Here is an 18,700-nt window from a genome sequence, read left to right on the forward strand (position 1 = left end):
AATGCTTGCCATTGTCTATCCACTGTCAATCCCCCCAGAAACACCACCCAATCAATCTTACCCAATTCCCGTCTCATACCCTCGTAATTCCCTTTATTTAAGTTCTGGACCTTAGTCTCTGATTCAATTTCCTCACTCTCCATCTCGACTGAGAGCTCGATCATATTATGATCGCTCTGACCCAAGGGGCCTCGTACAAGAAGATTGTTGATAAGTCCCTTCTCATTGCACAATACCCAGTCTAAAACGGCCTGATCTCGAGTCGGCTCCTCGACATATTGGTCCAGATAACCGTCCCGAAAACATTCCAGGAATTCCTCCTCCTCAGAATTTTTACTAATTTGGGTAGTCCAATCAATATGTAAATTAAAGTCACCCATGATGACAGCTGTGCTCTTATCGCACGCTTCTCTAATTTCCCTTTTTATGCCTTCCCTCACCTCCATATTACTATTTGGAGGCCGATATATCACACCCACTAACGTTTTCCTCCCCTTGCTATTTCTCATTTCTACCCATACAGATTCCGTTTCATCCGAGTTAATATCCTTCCTTTCCATTGCATTAATCCCCTCCTTTACCAGCAATGCTACCCCACCTCCCCTACCTTTTTGCCGATCCTTCCTAAATAACCCGCACATCTTTGGACTGTGGGAGGAAACCGGAGCACCCGGAGGAAACCCACGCAAACACGGGGAGAATGTGCAAACTCCACACATATAGCGCCTTTCACCACCACCGGACGACCCAAAGCGCTTTACAGCCAATGAAGTACTTTTGAAATAACAACAGAAAATGCTGGAAAAACTCAGCAGGTCAGGCAACATCCGTGGAGAGAAATTTGAGTTGCGCGGCAGTCAATGAGCGCACAGCAAGCTCCCACAAACAGCAATGTGATAATGACCAGATAATCTATCTTTTTGTTACATTCATTGAGGGATAAACATTGACCGGGACACTGGGGATAACTCCCCTGCTCTTTCCCACATTACAACAGTGACTACACTTCAAAAGTACTTCATTGGCTGTAAAGCACTTCAAGACTTCTGGTGGTCATGAAAGGCACTATATAAATGCAAGCCTTTCTTTCTCAAAATAGTGCCATGGGATCTTTTACATCCACCTGAGAGAGCAGACAGGGACCTCAGTTTAACGTCTCATCCGAAAGACGCCACCTCCGACAGTGCCATACCCCCTCAGTACTGCACTGGAGTGTCAGCCTAGATTTTTGTGCTCAAGTCTAATGAGTGGGACTTGAACCCACAACCTTATGCCTCAGAGGCGAGAGTGCTACCAACTGAGTCACAGCTGACACTAAAGAACAAGCAGTTCTGACGAAAGGTCATCGACCTGAAACGTTAACTCTGTTTCTGTCTCCACAGATGCGGCCTGACCTGCTGAGTATTTCCAGCATTTTCTGTTTTTATTAAAGAAACGAGGGAGTGATTGCTGACAGGAAGAATGTTGGGTCGTCCTGCGCATGTGCACCTCCCTGGCGGCTGAGGCGAAACAAAGACTCGCCCCCACCTGAGCCGCACACACATACCAGATGTTGCGGCTCCGTATGCGCGTCCGATGTTCCAACCGCGGGGTTTTGTGCGCTGAGCATGCGCATTGCGGACCGATCGGGACGGGCGATTGTGGAGCAGGAGGGAGAGCGCGGGGGCCATGAGCACATGCGCGGGACTCAGAGTCAACAGAGCGCTTTCTGGAACGCGGTGGCTTGTGGGTTATACAGCCGCCATTACTGTTCATCCTTTCAACCAACCTGTGCAGCAGCTGGGGCCTGAAAATCAGCTTCACTGCCCCTAGGTTCGGAAAGGGGAAAATTAAACAACAGTTTGCCTCTGATCCTTTTCTGATCTCAATTTACAGGGTTTCAGAAGTGCATCAGTTATAGGCAGGAAGCTCTGACCAAACATCACGTCAAGATCTGACAGAGTCGCTCGATTCATCAGGACCTGAATATCATCGGCCTTTGCACATGGAAGGAGAAAGCAGCAATCGCAGCGATGATAAACCGCACACGTGTTCGGTGTGTGGACGTGGATTCAGCCGATCGCCTGACCTGGCGAGACACGTGCACCGTCACACCGGGGAGAAACAGGGTAAAGGTGGGGACAGCGGGAAGGGATTCAGTTCCCCGTCTGCATTGGAAGTTCAACGGCGCAGTTGCACCAGGGACAGTCCATTCACCTGCTCCGTGTGTGGAAAGGGATTTGTTTGTTCATCCCACCTGCAAACACACCAGCGAGCTCACACTGTGGAGAGACCATTTCAATGTTCTGACTGTGGGAAGAGCTTTAAAAGCCCCCAGGATCTGAAAGGACACCAGCGAGCTCACACTGATGAGAGACCATTTAACTGTTCTGACTGTGGGAAGAGCTTTAAAATCCCCCAGGTGCTCAAGCGACACCAGCGAGTTCACACTGGAGAGAGGCCGTTCACCTGCTTCGTGTGTGGGAAGGGATTCACTCAGTCATCCAACCTGCAGAGACACCAGCGCCTCCACACTGGGGAGACGATATTCATCTGCTCCGTGTGTGGGAAGGGATTTACTGAATCATCCACCCTGCAGACACACCAGCGAGTTCACACTGATGAGAGACCCTTTAAATGTTCTGACTGTGGGAAGAGCTTTAAAAGCTCCGGGGAGCTGAAGCGACACCAACACCTACACACTGGAGAGAGACCGTTCACCTGCTCTGTGTGTGGGAAGGGATTCGCTCGGGCCTCCAACCTGCTGGCACATCAGCGAGTTCATACTGGAGAGAACCCCTTCAAATGTTCTGACTGTGGGAAGAGATTTAAAAGCTCCGGGGAGCTGAAGAGACATCGGCTCCTCCACACTGGTGAGAGGCCGTTCACCTGCTCCGTGTGTGGGAAGGGATTCACTGAGTCATCCACCCTCCTGTCACACCAGCTTGTTCACACTGAAGAGAGACCCTTTAAATGTTCTGACTGTGGGAAGAGCTTTAAAAGCTCGAAGAGCCTTAAGAGACACCAGCGTCTTCACACTGATCATAGAATCCAACAGCACAGAAGGAGGTGATTCGGCCCATCGTGTCTGTGCCGGCTCTTTGAAAGAGCTGACCAATTTAGTCCCAAACCCCAGCTTTATCCCAGGAACTCTGCAAACTAGTCCTCTTCAAGTACATGTCCAATTACCGTTTGAAAGTTCCTGTGGAACCTGATTCCAGCATCCTTTCAGATGGTGCGTTCCAGATCTTAACAACCCTCTGTGTGAAAACAATTCTCCTCATTCCCCTCTAGTTCTTTGAGCAACTATTTTAAATCTGTGACCTTTGGTTACCGACCCACTTGCCAGAGTGAACAGTTTCTCCCTACTTGCTCGATCAAAACCCCTCATCATTTTGAATTCCTCTATTAGATCTCCTCTTAACCTTCTCTGCTCTAAGGGGAACAATCCCAGCTTCTCCAATCTCTCCACATAACTGAAGTCCCTCATCCCTGGTACCATCCTGGTCAACCTCCTCTGTACCCACTCCAAGGCCTTGACATCCTTCCTAAAGTATGGTGCCCAGAACTGTACACAAGACTCCAGCTGAGGCCAAAACCCTGCAGCTGTACAAAACCCTGGTTAGACCACACCTGGAGTACTGTGAGCAGTTCTGGGCACCACACCTTAGGAAGGATATATTGGCCTTGGAGGGAGTGCAGCGTAGGTTTACCAGAATGATACCCGGACTTCAAGGGTTAAGTTACGAGGAGAGATTACACAAATTAGGGTTGTATTCCCTGGAATTTAGAAGGTTAAGGTGTGATCTGATCGAAGTTTTCAGGATATTAAGGGGAACAGATAGGGTAGATAGAGAGAAACTATTTCCGCTGGTTGGGGATTCTAGGACTGGGGACATAGTCTAAAAATTAGAGCCAGACCTTTCAGGAGTGAAATTAGGAAACACTTCTACACACAAAGGGTGGTAGAAGTTTGGAACTCTCTTCCGCAAACGGCAATTGATGCGAGATCAATTGTTAATTTTAAATCTGAGATTGATAGGTTTTTGTTACCCAAAGGTATTAAGGGATATGGGCCAAAGGCGGGTGTATGGAGTTAGATCACAGATCAGCCATGATCTCATTGAATGGCGGAACAGGCTCGAGGGGCTGAATGGCCTCCTCCTGTCCTATGTTCCTAACTAGTGATTTGTAAAGGTTTAGTGTAACTTCCTTGTTTTTGTATTCAATGGCCCTATTTACAAAGCCAAGTATCCCATACGCTTTCTGAACCGCCTCACCAACTTGTGTGGCACTTCCAAAGATTTGTGAATATGGACCCCCAGGTCCCTCTGCTCTTGCACCCCCTCAAAATAGTCCCATTTAGATTATACGGCCTCTCCCTGTTGTTTCTCCCAAAGTGCATCACTTCACACTTATCCTCATTTAATTTCATCTGCCTTGTGTCTGCTCATTTCACAGTCTGTCTCTGTCCGTCCGAAGTCTGCTACTACTATGCTCACTATTTACTACATTGCCAAGTTTTGTATCATTTGTAAACTTCAATCTTGTACACCTATACCCAAGTCCAGGTCAGTTATATATAACAAGAAAAGCAATGGTCCTAATACCAACCCCTGGGGGAACCCACTGCATACTTCCCTCCAGTCAGAAAAACATCCCTCAGCACTGCTCACTGCCTCCACTCCCTTAGCCAATTATATACCCAAATTACCATCAGCCATTTAATTCCCTGCGCTTCTATTATCCGAGTAAGTCTCTTATGTGGTACTTTATCAAATGCCTTTTGAAAGTCCACATATACAACATCTGCTGCACTACCTTCATCAACCCTCTGTTACTTCATCAAAGAACTCAATGTGTTTAGTCAGACACGATTTACCTTTAACAAATCCATACTGGCTGCCTCTTATTAACCCATGCTTCTCCAAGTGAGAATTAATTTTGTTCTTGACAATGGTCTCCAGTCGTTCACCCACCACTGACATTAGACTGATTGACCTGTACATAAGAACATAAGAAATAGGAGCAGGAGTAGGCCAATCGGCCCCTCGAGCCTGCTCCACCATTCAATAAGATCATGGCTGATCTGATCCTAACCTCAAATCTTCTATCACTCTGCATCCACCCGAACCCATGTGATCTCCTGGGAGAGGCGAAAAACCAGATAAAGACCCAATGGCCAATTTGGGAGAAAAAAATCTGGGAAATTCCTCTCCGACCCATCTAGGCGATCGAAATTCTTCCAGGAGATCACTCTGTCCCTATATTTTCTACAGTACTTACCTTCTGTAAAAGGCGATCTCCACCCCAGCCAGGAACAGGAATAAAACCATCTCCTGAAATCTAACACAGAATTAGAACACAGTAGGAGCAGAACAAAGCTACACGGCCCCTGGGCCCACTCCACTACCCACAGGGCCATGACCATTCCAAACCTAGACTCATGTCCAATTTCCTGCCCGCTCCCCGTAACCCTTAATTCCCTTTACTTCTAGGAAACTATCTATTTCTGTTTTAAATTTATTTAATGATGTAGCTTCCACAGCTTTCTGGGGCAGCAAATTCCACAAACCTACCACCCTCTGAGTGAAGAAGTTTCTCCTCATCTCAGTTTTGAATGAGCAGCCCCTTATTTTAACCGCCTGCTCCCTCTCCCCTTTTTTAAACAGGGGTGTAACATTTGCAATCCTCCAGTCTTGTGGCACCACTCCCATATATCTGAGGGAGATTGAAAGATTGTGGTCAGAGCTTCTGCTGTCTCCACCCTAGCTTCCCTCAGCAATCTAGGATGCATCGCATCGGGACAGGGTGACTTGTTAACTTTAAGTGGTGACAACCTATTTAGCACCTCCTTTCTATCCATTTTTATCCAATTTCTCTACTCCCCCTCCTCTACTGTGACATTAACCATCCTGTTCTTTTGTGAGGACAGATGCTAAGTACTCATTCAGTACCTCAGCCACGCCCTCTGCCTCCGTATAATGAGCTCCTATTTCGTCCCTAATCGGCCCCACCATTCCTTTAACTACCCTTTTACTTTTCATATGTTTATAAAAGATTTTTGGGTTCTCTTTTACGTTACCCACTAATCTTTTCTTGTACTCTCTCCCTTGTGTCAGCTGTGGCTCAGTGGGTAGCACACTCGTCTCTGAGTCAGAAGGTTGTGGGTTCTAGTCCCACTCCAGGGACTTAAGCACATAAAGCTAAGCTGACACTCCAGTGCAGTGTTGAGGGAGTGCTGCAATGTTGGAGGTGCCATCTTTCTGATGAGACTTTAAACTGAGGCCCCGTCTGCTCTCTCAGGTGGATGTAAAAGATCCCATGGATCATTTTGAAGAAGAGTAGGGGAGTTATCCCCGGTGTCCTGGCCAACCAACATAACAAAAACAGATAATCTGGTTATTATCACATTGCTGTTTGTGGGAGCTTGCTGAGCACAAATTGGCTGCCGTGTTTCCCACATTACAACAGTGACTCCACTTCAAAACTACTTCATTGGCTGTAAAGAGCTTTGAGATGTCTGGTGGTCGTGAAAGGTGCTATAACATAGAAACATAGAAGATAGGAGCAGGAGTAGGCCATTCGGCCCTTCGAGCCTGCTCCGCCATTCAATGTGATCATGGCTGATCATCCAAATTCAGTACCCTGTACCTGCCTTCTCCCCATATCCCTTGATCCCTTTAGCCTCAAGAAATATATCCAACTCTTTCTTGAATATATTTAATGAACTAGCCTCCACCACCCTCTGTGGCAGAGAATTCCACAGGTTCACCACTCTCTGGGTGAAGAAATTCCTCCTCATTTCAGTCCTAAATGGCTTACCCCTTATCCTTAGACTATGACCCCTGGTTCTGGACTCCCCGGCCATCAGAAACATCCTTCCTGCATCTAGTCTGTCCAGACCTGACAGAATTTTATAGGTTTCGATGACATCCCCTCTCAATCTTCTAAACTCCAGTGAGTATAAGCCCAATCGACACAATCTCTCCTCATACGTCATTCCTGCCATCCCAGGTATCAGCCTGGTGAATCTTCGCTGCACTCCCTCCATGGCAAGAACGTGACCAAAACTGCACACAATACTCAAGGTGCGGTCTCACCAAGGCCCTGTACAACTGCAGCAAGACATCCTTGTTCCTGTACTCGAACCCTCTCGCTACGAAGGCCAACATACCATTTGCCTTCTTAACCGCCTGCTGCACCTGCATGCTTACCTTCAGCGACTGGTGCACAAGGACACCCAGGTCTCTTTGCACTTCCCCTTCTCCCAATCTATTGCCATTCAAATAATAATCTGCCTTCCTGTTTTTGCCACCAAAGTGGATAACCTCACATTTATCCACATTATAGTGCATTTGCCATGTTTCTGCCCAATCACCCAACCTGTCCAAATCGTACTGGAGTTTCCCGACATCCTCCTCGCAGCTTACCTTCCCGCCCAGCTGTGTCGTCTGCAAATTTGGAGATATTACATCCAATTCCCTCGTCCAGATCATTAATATATATTGTGAACAGCTGGGGTCCTAGGACCGATCCTTGCAGTACCCCACTAGTCACTGCCTGCCACTCGGAAAATGACCCGTTTATTCCAACTCTTTGCTTTCTGTCCCCCAACCAGTTCTCTATCCAAGTCAATACCTTGCCCCCAATCCCATGTGCCTTAATTTTGCACGCTAATCTCTTATGCGGGACCTTATCGAAAGCCTTCTGAAAGTCCAAATACACCACATCCACTGGTTCTCCCTTATCTATTTTACCAGTTACATCCTCAAAAAATTCCAGATTAGTCAAGCATGATTTACCTTTTGTAAATCCATGTTGACTTTGTCCGATCCTGTCACTGCTTTCCAAGTGCTCTGCTATTACATCTTATATAAATGCAAGTCTTGCTTTCATATATCCTTCTTGAGTTTCCCCGCACTCTCTGTATTCTCCTGGTTTTTGACTGTATTCTGTACCTGACATTTGTCGTAAACCTCCTTTTTCTGTTTTATTCTAACCTTGACATCCTTTGTCATCCAGGGAGCTCAAGCTTTGGACGCCCCATCTTTCCTCCTTATGGGAATATGCTTGGTTTGTACCCGGTGTCAAATTTTATTTTATAACGTTCCCGTGAAGCGCGTTGGGACATTTTACGACATTAAAGACGTTATATAAATACAAATCGTTGTTATTGTCTGAAACTAACAAATTCCACAGAGGAAAAATAACAGTATGTTTACTCCCAAATATTAAATATTTTGTTCCACGGGGTTTATCTGCTTTTATTGATGAATTTAAAAAGTCTCCATTAAAACCTGAGCCAGTGTGTTGTGAGACAAAGAGCCTTGTGTCCAATAAGGGGAATAAAGGTCCACAGCCTCCCCTGGCCCCGGGCCCTGAACAACGGACTGGAGAAACTCGCTGGCCTGCGGATCAGACAATCAGCCGGCGCTAGTCCCGCCCCTCGGGCTCCCCGATTGGTTGGAGGACCCGCCGCCGGCTCGCTCCTCCAGCCCCACCCTCTCCCTATTGGTCGGAAGCTCCCGTCAATCAGGCTGCGGGTCCGGGTCACGTGACCCCGATGAGATCACGTGTATCGTCAAACTGACGCCGCTCGGTCCGGGGCCTCGCGGACTCTCAGGTTTTTCTATTTCTCTTTATTCTCTCCCGTCCACCCCGCGCGATTCTCCACCCAATCGGAGCGGAGAAAACTCACTTTGCGTCACCGATCGCGCGACTCTGGAACCGACACCGAGGCCTTTCCTGGAATGCCCCGCGCCAACTCCGTCCGACACGATCCGAGTGCGCATGCTCAGCTCACCTTCAGTTGTTCCGGTTTAAAGATCAAGCCCCGCCCTTCACACACTCCGATTGGTTGGAGGGTCCGCCGCCCGCTCGGTCCTCCAGTCCCGCCCCACTCTTCCTATTAGTCTGGAGCTCCCGTCAATCACCCAGGCAGTGTGAGCTGAGCATGCGCGGACCTTGTCAGCAGCCGTTGACACATCAGGTGAGAGAGCTCAGGGAGCGGGTTCATTGAACCCCGGGGGGACGCGGGCCGCTCACACCCCGAGCTCAGGGAGCGGGTTCGTGAACCCCGGGGGGACGCGGGCCGCTCACACCCCGAGCTCAGGGAGCGGGTTCATGAACCCCGGGGGGACGCGGGCCGCTCACACCCCGAGCGGGTTCATGAACCCCGGGGGGACGCGGGCCGCTCACACCCCGAGCTCAGGGAGCGGGTTCATGAACCCCGGGGGGACGCGGGCCGCTCACACCCCGAGCTCAGGGAGCGGGTTCATGAACCCCGGGGGTACGCGGGCCGCTCACACCCCGAGCTCAGGGAGCGGGTTCATGAACCCCGGGGGGACGCGGGCTGCTCACACCCCGAGTGCGGCCCCAGGCCCCATTATTAAAACACTCAACATTATCCGCTTCACAAACACCCGGGGTGGGCCTCAGGCCCCGAACAAGAGCCTCCGGGCCGGGCGTTTGCCCCGAGCGGGGCGGCAGCTGCGGGGCTTTCTCCCGGTGACAGACCCGGGTTAACGGTCGCCATCTTGAGAGGCTCAGGGGGCAGCAGGGCGCATGCGCGGCCCCCTTGGCCAGGAACCAGGAGGAGAGAATCTTGTCAATTTTTATCCTGGACTCACATTGATGGCTTTTGTAAACTCCTTTTACAGGCTGTGAGAAGGGCAGCATTTACACACCGCAAACTCAAACCAACAACAACAAATTACCTTTATATAGCACCTTTAAAATATCACAGTATTGCAGTCAGACATTAATTGACACATGTACTTTGTTTGTGGTCCAGTGCACTGACAGAAAGTTCCTTCACAACTGTAACAATTTTATTACAGTTGCTGTGAAGGCTGCGCTCACTCTGCTCGTACACCTGGTCTCCAAAGGAGGGAAAACAGGACTAATGCTGCCGCGTTCAGCTTTTCTTGATCAGAAAATATTAACTGTTTAGCCTCGCCAGGAAATGCACAAAAGAGGCAGTAGTGCTCATTGGCTGTCCAGCAAAGACCTATTTAGAGTCATAACGGCACAGAAGGAGGCCATTTGGCCCATCCAGTCCATGCCAGCTCTCTGTAGAGCAGTCCAGTCAGTCCCATTCCCCCGCTCTAACCCTGTAGCCTTGCAAGTTTATTTCCTTCAAGTGCCTATCCAGTCTCCCCTTGAAAACATTGAGTGTCTCCGCTTCCACCACGTCCGTCGGCAGCGAATTCCAGGTCCTCGCCAGTCGCTGTGTAAAAAAGTTTTTCCTCACGTACCCCCTGTATCTCTTGCCCAAAACCTTAAATCTGTGTTCCCTGGTCCTTGTACCATCAAGTAGTGGGAACAGCTTTTCTCCATCTAGCCTATCCAAACCTGTCATAATCTTGTACACCTCTATCAAATCACCCCTCAACCTCCTTTGCTCTAATGAAAACAAATCCAGCTTCTCCAACCTGTCCTTGTAGCTAAGATCCCCCATCCTCAGAATCATTCTGGTAAATCTCCTCTGCACCCTCTCAAGGGCCTTAACATCCTTCCTAAAGTGTGGTGACCAGAACTGGACGCAATACTCCAGTTGTGGCCTAACCAGCGCTTTATAAAGATTCAGCATAACTTCTCTACTTTTATACTCAATACCTCTAATTATGAAGCCCAAGATCCCATATGCTTTGTTACCCACTTTCTCAATATGTCCTGCCACCTTCAGGGACCTATGCACATTACCTCCCAGCCTCCTCTGTCCCTACACACTCTTTAAAACTGCCATTCAGTGTATATTGCCTCTCCCTGTTCCTTCTGCCAAAATGCATCACCTCACACTTCTCTGTATTAAACTCCATCTGCCACTTGTCTGCCCATTCTGCTAGCCTTTCTATGTCCTGTTGCAGTCGATTGGTATCATCCTCACTGTTTGCCACACCCCAAGTTTGGTGTCATCGGCAAATTTAGAAATTCTACTCTGTATTCCAATATCCAGGTCATTTATATATATCAAAAAAAGCAGTGGCCCCAGCTCTGACCCTTGGGGATCACCACTGTCTACCATCCTCCAGTCTGAAAAACAGCCATTTACCACAACTCGCTGTTTTCTGTCCTTAAGCCAATTCCGTATCCAAGCTGTCACTGACCCACTTATTCCATGAGCCTCAATTTTGTTAACCAGCCTTCTATGTGGTACTTTCAGACACCTTCTGAAAATCCATATAGACAACATCCATTGCATTCCCTTTATCAATCCTCTCTGTTACTTCATCAAAAAATTCAATTAGATTAGTCAAACACGACCTTCCTTTTACAAACCTGTATTCTAGTCTTGCCCCGCGCATCTAAGCATATGTCACCTTCTTTGTCTCTAATAGGCCCCACCCAGACTCTTACTACTCGCTTACTGTTTACATGCCAGTAGAAGATTTTTGGGTTCCCTTTTATGTTAACCGCCATTCTACTCTCATGTTCTCTTTGCAAATGTGATTTTCATCTTCACATCCCCTCTCAACTTATTGTATTTAATTTAAGCTCTTTCACCCAGAGAGTGGTGAGAATGTGGAACTTGCTGCCACAGGGAGTAGTTGAGGCGAACAGCATGGATGCATTTAAGGGGAAGCTGGATAAACACATGGGAGAAAGGAATAGAAGGAGATGCTGATAGGGTGAGATGAAGAGAGATGGGAGGAGGCTCGTGTGGAGCATAAACACCACATGGACCAGTTGGGCCGAATGGCCTGTTTCTGTGCTGTACATTCTATGTAATAAGCGAGGAAAGAATGTTCCATAGAAACTAGAATTATCTGTTCTGCAGTTTTATCCTGAACTTAGTGATGTCTTTTGTAAACTGCTTTTTACAGGGAATATCATCGGCCTTTGAATGTGGAAGGAGAAATGTTTGTTCTGTTTGTGGGAAAAGATTTCAAATATCAGTGTGACTGGAAAAGCACCGAGATACACACACCTGAGTGAGAGTGTTCCAGTGCACTGACTGTGGAAAGAGCTTTAACCAGTTACACAGCCTGAAAAAACATCGCACCGTTCACAGCGGGTAGAAACCGTACACCTGTTCTGTGTGTGTATGAGGCTTCAACTGATCATCCAACCTGGAGAGACACAAGGACACCCACATCATGGAGAAACCTTGGAAATGTGGGGACTGTGGGAAGGGATTCAATTACCCCTCCCAGCTGGAAACTCATCGACGCAGTCACACAGGGGAGAGGCCGTTCACCTGCTCCACGTGTGGGAAGGGATTCACTCAGTCATCTAGTCTGCTGACACACCAAAGTACTCACACTGGGGAGAGGACGTTCACTTGCTCCGTGTGTGGGAAAGGATTAAATTTTTTGTCCCACCTACTGAGACACCAGCGAGTTCACACTGATCAGAGGCCTTTTAACTGTTCTGATTGTGGGAACTGCTTTAAAAGCTCCGAGGACCTGGTTAAACACCAGTTCGTTCACACTGAGAGACGGTTTGGTTGCTCTCACTGCGGGAAGGTGTTCAGACAATCACACAACCTCATTGAACACCAATGCAGTCACACCGGGGAGAGGCCGTTCACCTGCACCGTCTGTGGGAAGGGATTCACTCGGTCATCCACCCTTCTGACACACCAGCGAGTTCACACTGGGGAGAGGCCGTTCACCTGCACCGTCTGTGGGAAGGGATTCACTTCTTTAACCACCCTCACTGCACATCAAATTGTTCATACTGATGAGAGACCTTTTAAATGTTCTGAATGTGAGAAGATCTTTAAAACCACAAGACATCTACTGAGACACCAGCGAGTTCACAGTGGTGAGAGACCGTTCACATGTTCTGTGTGTGGGAAGGGATTCACTCAGTCATCCAGCCTTCTGACACACCGACGCACTCACACTGGGGAGAGGCCGTTCACCTGCTCCATGTGTGGGAAGGGATTCACTTATTCATCCCACCTCACTGAACACCAACTTGTTCACACTGATAACAGACCTTTTAAATGTTCTGACTGTGAGAAGAGCTTTAAAAGCACAAAGGACTTGCTGACACATCGACGCACTCACACCGGGCACAGGCCGTTCACCTGCTCTGAGTGTGGAAAGGGATTCACAAAATCATCCCACCTGCTGACACACCAGCGTGTTCACACTGGCGAGAGGCCGTTCAGTTGCTCTCATTGTGGGAAGAAGTTCAGGCACTCATCCAACCTCATTGAACACAAGCGAGTTCACACTGGGGAGAGGCCATTCACCTGCCCCATGTGTGGGAAGGGATTCACTCAGTCATCCCACCTGGTGACACACCAGCGAGTTCACAAGTGACTGCAGGGGTTGGATTCTGCTGTTATTGCTGCTGTTAATCACATCCAGGACTGAACCATGTTCATTCTGACAGTTGGGGTTTCTTTCTGGTGATATTAATCACCCTATAACTGGGCTGGAGTTTAATATTCTGGATATATAGCTGATTGTGTTCTCGGGGCTGCAGTGTCCCTTTAAGAACCGCTGTCTGTGATCTTTTCCCTTAATTCAGGAATTCCCATCAGAAATTAGTTCACAATAAAATTATGAACTTTTACTTCAATCCTAAATTAATCGTTGGTACAAAATTTACAATTTATTGTCTGAAAGGTTCCACCGATTAACAGCTCCAATTAGAAAGTGCTGATTAATCCTCGCTGACAATTCTTACTGACTTGCACATTACACACAGTGGCACCTCCATTATCAACCAGAAAGAAGGGGAATGGGAATTGGTGGAGAATCGAGAGTCCCCAAAGGTTGCCCCTCCCGTCTGGTACAGCAATCCCCTCGGCACAGGAATGGAAACTTGTCCAATCCAAGTAACAGCTGAGATTAATCTTTCTGGGCCAGTGGGGTTGGTTTATATCAGACAGGAGGAGATTGATGTCAGTGACTGGGGTTTATATCAGACAGGAGGAGATTGGTGTCAGTGACTGGGGTTTATATCAGACAGGAGGAGATTGGTGTCAGTGACTGTGGAGCTGGTTTATATCAGACAGGAGGAGATTGGTGTCAGTGACTGTGGGGTTGGTTTATATCAGACAGGAGGAGATTGGTGTCAGTGACTGTGGGGCTGGTTTATATCAGACAGGAGGAGATTGGTGTCAGCGACTGTGGGGTTGGTTTATATCAAACAGCAGGAGATTGGTGTCAGTGACTGTGGGGTTGGTTTATATCAGGAGGAGGTTGGTGTCAGTGACTGGGTTTGGTTCATATCAGACAGGAGGAGATTGGTGTCAGTGACTGGGGTTTATATCAGACAGGAGGAGATTGGTGTCAGTGACTGTGGGGTTGGTTGATATCAGACAGGAGGATATTGGTGTCACTGACTGTGGGGTTGGTTTATATCAGACTGGAGGAGATTGGTGTCAGTGACTGGAGCTGGTTTATATCGGACAGGAGGAGATTGGTGTCAGTGACTGTGGGGTTGGTTTATATCAAACAGCAGGAGATTGGTGTCAGTGACTGGGATTGGTTTATATCAGACAGGAGGAGATTGGTGTCAGTTACTGTGAGGTTGGTTTATATCAGACAGGAGGAGATTGGTGACAGTGACTGTGGGGTTGGTTTATATCAGACAGGAGGAGATTGGTGTCAGTGACTGTGGGGTTGGTTTATATCAGACAGGAGGAGATTGGTGTCAGTGACTGTGGGGTTGGTTTATATCAGACAGGAGGAGATTGGTGTCAGTGACTGTGGGGTTGGTTTATATCAGACAGGAGGAGATTGATGTCAGTGACAGTGGGGTTGGTTTATATCAGACAGAATATACTAGTCAGAGTTGGAGATATATATTATATAATGTGTCAAAGAGTTGATTAACAGAGTGGGGAATCATCTCCTTTGATTTCTATTTCTGACTCCAGGAACAGAAAAAGGTCATTACAGCACGACATAAACAGACTCTTCAGGTGTGAGACATCAGACTTCAGAACAACACGTCTGCCAGCTCTGGCCACAAACCTCAGTACAGTCAACCTTTCAGCAGCTGCAGCCCTGATTAAATAACTAGTAGTTTAACATGTCTAGTAGAGCTTTTGTATTTATATTCAAAATCGAAGAAAATCTGCTATTACTGCTCATCAATATCCAAACAATGGGATTTGACACCTTTAAATTCCAAGATATTTCACTTTTTTCAGGGTAGGTTCCCTCCAAGGAGGACACTCGCCCTCTTTACCTGGTTCCCCTCCAAGGAGGACACTCGCCCTCTTTACCTGGTTCCCCTCCAAGGAGGACACTCGCCCTCTTTACCTGGTTCCCCTCCAAGGAGGACACTCGCCCTCTTTACCTGGTTCCCCTCCAAGGAGGATACTCGCCCTCTTTACCTGGTTCCCCTCCAAGGAGGACATTCGCCCTCTTTACCTGGTTCCCCTCCAAGGAGGACACTTGCCCTCTTTACCTGGTTCCTCTCCAAGGAGGACACTCGCCCTCTTTACCTGGTTCCCCTCCAAGGAGGACACTTGCCCTCTTTACCTGGTTCCTCTCCAAGGAGGACACTCTCCCAATTTACCTGGTTCCTGTCCAAGGAGGACACTCGCCCTCTTTACCTTGTTCCCCTCCAAGGAGGACACTCGCCCTCTATACCTGGTTCCCCTCCAAGGAGGACACTCGCCCTCTTTACCTGGTTCCCCTCCAAGGAGGACACTTGCCCTCTTTACCTGGTTTCCCTCCAAGGAGGACACTCACCCTCTACCTGTTTTCCCTCCAAGGAGGACACTCGCCCTCTGTACCTGGTTCCTCTCCAAGGAGGACACTCGCCCTCTTTACCTCATTCCCCTCCAAGGAAGACACTCGCCCTCTTTACTTCCTTTTTGCCTGGTTCCCCTCCAAGGAGGGCAGTCGCCCTCTTTACCTGGTTCCTCTCCCAGGAGGACACTCGTCCTCTTTGCCTGGTTCCCCTCCAAGGACGACACACGCCTCAGTCCGTCTCCACCACTCGCACTGCACATGCTCAGAGCACAGTCCAGTGATGAGCCAGCGCACGAGGATCGGGTTGTCATTGATAGGGCCCATTCTGCCGCATCGCAAATTCCGGCTAAAGAATTGAAACCCTGAATTGGTGAAGAGAAAATCCATTTTTTTTCGTCCGATTGATTGGGCCATTTTTCACCACCTGTAGGAGTGACTCTAAGTTGCCCCAGTGACACCAGACGGGAGCAAAAACCATTAAGGCAAGTGCCCCAGTGCCCCGCAGATATTAAACAAACAATAACCGGTTACTTGGGTTTATAAACAGAGGAATAGAATATAAAAACAAAGAGATGATGCTGGAACTTCATAAATCACAGGTTAGGCCTCAGCTGGAGTGTTGTGGACAATTCTGGGCCCCACACTTGAGGAAAGGTGTAAAGGCCTTAGAAAGGGCCCAGAGGAGGTTTGCCAGGATGTTACCCGGGATGAGGGACTTCAGTTATGAGGAGAGGTTGGAAAAGTTCGGACTGTCCTCCTTGGAACAGAGAAGGTTCAGAGGTGACTTAATAGAGGTTTTCAAGATGGTGAGAGATTTTGATAGAATAAATAGGGAAAGAAACATTCCCTCTGGTGAGTGGGTCAATAACTAGAGGTCAAAGATTCAAAAATATTGTCAATAGATCTAGAGGGGAGATGAGGAGAAATGTTTCCACTCAGAGAGTTGTGGGGATCGGGAACGCTCGACCTGAAAAGATGGTGGAAGCTGATTCTGTTAATAATTGTAAAGCAGAGTTGGACGGGAACTGGAGCAACTGACAGGGTTACGGACAAAAAGTGAGGATGTGGGACTAAACACGACGACTCTTTCAAAGAGCCGGCACAGGCACGACGGGCCGAATGGCCTCCTTCTGTGCTGCAAGTTTCTATGAATCTATTCTATGAATAATAACTGTTACAATACAGCGAAACTCACAAATAATAATTCAATCATAATGTGATTGTGAGGATCGATTATCGCCTCTTTAACCTGAGGTACCCACCGGTCGAGGAAGGTATCAAGTGAACCGGTGGACACCGCCTGCTCCCTCTCCAGGGCCACCCGGGCAGGGACAAGACCACAGGAGAGAGGCAGGCAGCCAGAGTGACCCCCCCATGGGCCCCGCCCATCCTGGGCCTACAAATTGCTGTTTTCACCAGGTCCAGGAGAAGATCCTCTAACTTACCCACCTCCCTCCGCACCGGGCGGGCAAAGATTAGGAGCGTGGGGCTAAAGTGTAACCAAGAGTTGAGGAGCAGCCCCTTCAGGTAACTATACAGGGGCTGCAACCTCTCACACTGAATATATACACAGCCCGTGGACTCCTCTAGGCCGCAAACATCACATCTGACCTTGGACTCCGGAAAGGAGCTTAAAAACTGTTGCACACGACAGCTCCTTGTAACAGTCTCCACCCCAGATCCCCAATGGTGCAGGGAAGGACTCCCGCATAGAGAGCCCTCCATTGGGGAACCTCGCCTCCGCCAGATGGCAAGATGACCCGCCAGGCCGGTTGAGATTTTCTTTTAGATTCTTTCCTGGGATGTGGGCATTACTGGCAAGGCCAGCATTTATTGCCCATCGCTAATTGCCCTTGAGAAGGTGGTGGTGAGCCACCTTCTTGAACCACTGCAGTCCGTGTGGTGAAAGTGCTGCCATAGTGCTGTTAGGGAGGGAGTTCCAGGATTTTGACCAAGCGACGATGAAGGAATGGTGAAATATTTCCAACTCAGGATGGTGTGTGACTTGGAGGGGAACCTGGAGGTGGTGGCGTTCCCATGTGCCTGCTACCTTTGTCCTTCAGGTGGTAGAGGTCGCAGGTTTTGGAAGTGCTGCCGAAGCCTTGGCGAGTTGCTGCAGTGCATCTTGTAGAGGGTACACACTGCAGCCATGGTACGCCGGTGGTGGAGGGAGTGAATGTTTAAGGTGGTGGATGGGGTGCCAATCAAGCGGGCTGCTTTGTCCTGGATGGTGTCATTTCTTGAGTGTTGTTGGAGCAGCACTCATCCAGGCAAGTGGAGAGTATTCCAACACACTCCTTACTTGTGCCTTGTAGATGGTGGAAAGGCTTTGGGGAGTCAGGAGGTGAGACACTCGTCACAGAATATCCAGCCTTGGGCCAGCTCTTGTAGCCACAGTATTTATGTGGCTGGTCCAGTTAAGTTTCTGGTCAATGGTGACCCCCCAGGATGTTGATAGTGGGGGATTCAGCGATAGTAGTGCCGTTGAATGTCAAGGGGCAGTGGTTGGACTCTCGCTTGTTGGAGATAGTCATTGCCTGGCACTTGTGCAGCGCGAATGTTACTTACCACTTAGCAGGCCAAGCCTGAACATCGTCCAGCTCTTGCTGCATGTGGGCATGGACTGCTTCATTATCTGAGGAGTTGCGAATGGAACTGAACACTGTGCAGTCATCAGCGAACATCCTCACTTCTGACCTTATGATGGAGGGAAGATCATTGATGAAGTAGCTGAAGATGGTTGGGCCTAGGACACTGCCCTGCAATATTGGGCATTAAACAAAATTAATAAATCAATTATACAGAAATATTAGTGCCCGGGTCCTCAGCCCTGGTGCAAAGGACATTAGCCTCCACTTTTCCATTCCTAACTCACACCTCAGGCCCCGCCCAGTCTGGTTTAATTGCTGAATGTTTTCTAACTGTGATTTCTAACTCGAGTTCAGGCCTGTCATTCTGACGGAAACATACAAGGCCTCATTTTTTTGTGTGACTTATCTGGGAAGTTTTTAATGGCTTTAAAAAACTGGCAAAAAGATTTTTTTTTAAAG

General features: G+C 48.4%; 2 protein-coding genes and 1 pseudogene across 3 annotated transcripts in view; 1 reads left to right on the top strand and 2 right to left on the bottom strand.

Moving 5' to 3' along the window:
* LOC147119302 (uncharacterized) overlaps nt 1-8,785 on the bottom strand; it is a 39,674-nt gene extending 30,889 nt beyond the window's left edge. Inside the window, exon 1 of the mRNA XM_085984954.1 lies at nt 8,681-8,785. The gene's annotated coding sequence lies outside the window, so the exon portion shown is untranslated. The remainder of the gene's footprint in view (nt 1-8,680) is intronic.
* LOC147119304 (uncharacterized) lies at nt 1,841-13,342 on the top strand. 2 transcript variants are annotated; one of them, XM_085984943.1, is made up of 3 exons: nt 1,841-3,008; nt 5,652-5,655; nt 12,158-13,342. In XM_085984943.1, the coding sequence occupies exons 1-3, from the start codon at nt 1,985-1,987 to the stop codon at nt 13,254-13,256; spliced, it is 2,127 nt and encodes a 708-aa protein (XP_085841069.1). In that variant the 5' UTR covers nt 1,841-1,984; the 3' UTR covers nt 13,257-13,342. The 2 variants fall into 2 exon arrangements, with proteins under 2 accessions (XP_085841069.1, XP_085841068.1); XM_085984942.1 differs by lacking the exons at nt 1,841-3,008; nt 5,652-5,655 and adding an exon at nt 8,823-8,971 and having other exon boundaries at nt 11,808-13,342.
* A 3,169-nt stretch (nt 13,343-16,511) lies between these two features.
* Nucleotides 16,512-18,700, bottom strand: part of LOC147119305 (uncharacterized) — a 142,515-nt pseudogene continuing 140,326 nt past the window's right edge.

The sequence above is a fragment of the Somniosus microcephalus genome, chromosome 4 (genome assembly GCF_052327205.1).
Source record: "Somniosus microcephalus isolate GS21.2 chromosome 4, FLI_Smic_1.0, whole genome shotgun sequence".
NCBI classification, from domain to species: domain Eukaryota; kingdom Metazoa; phylum Chordata; class Chondrichthyes; order Squaliformes; family Somniosidae; genus Somniosus; species Somniosus microcephalus.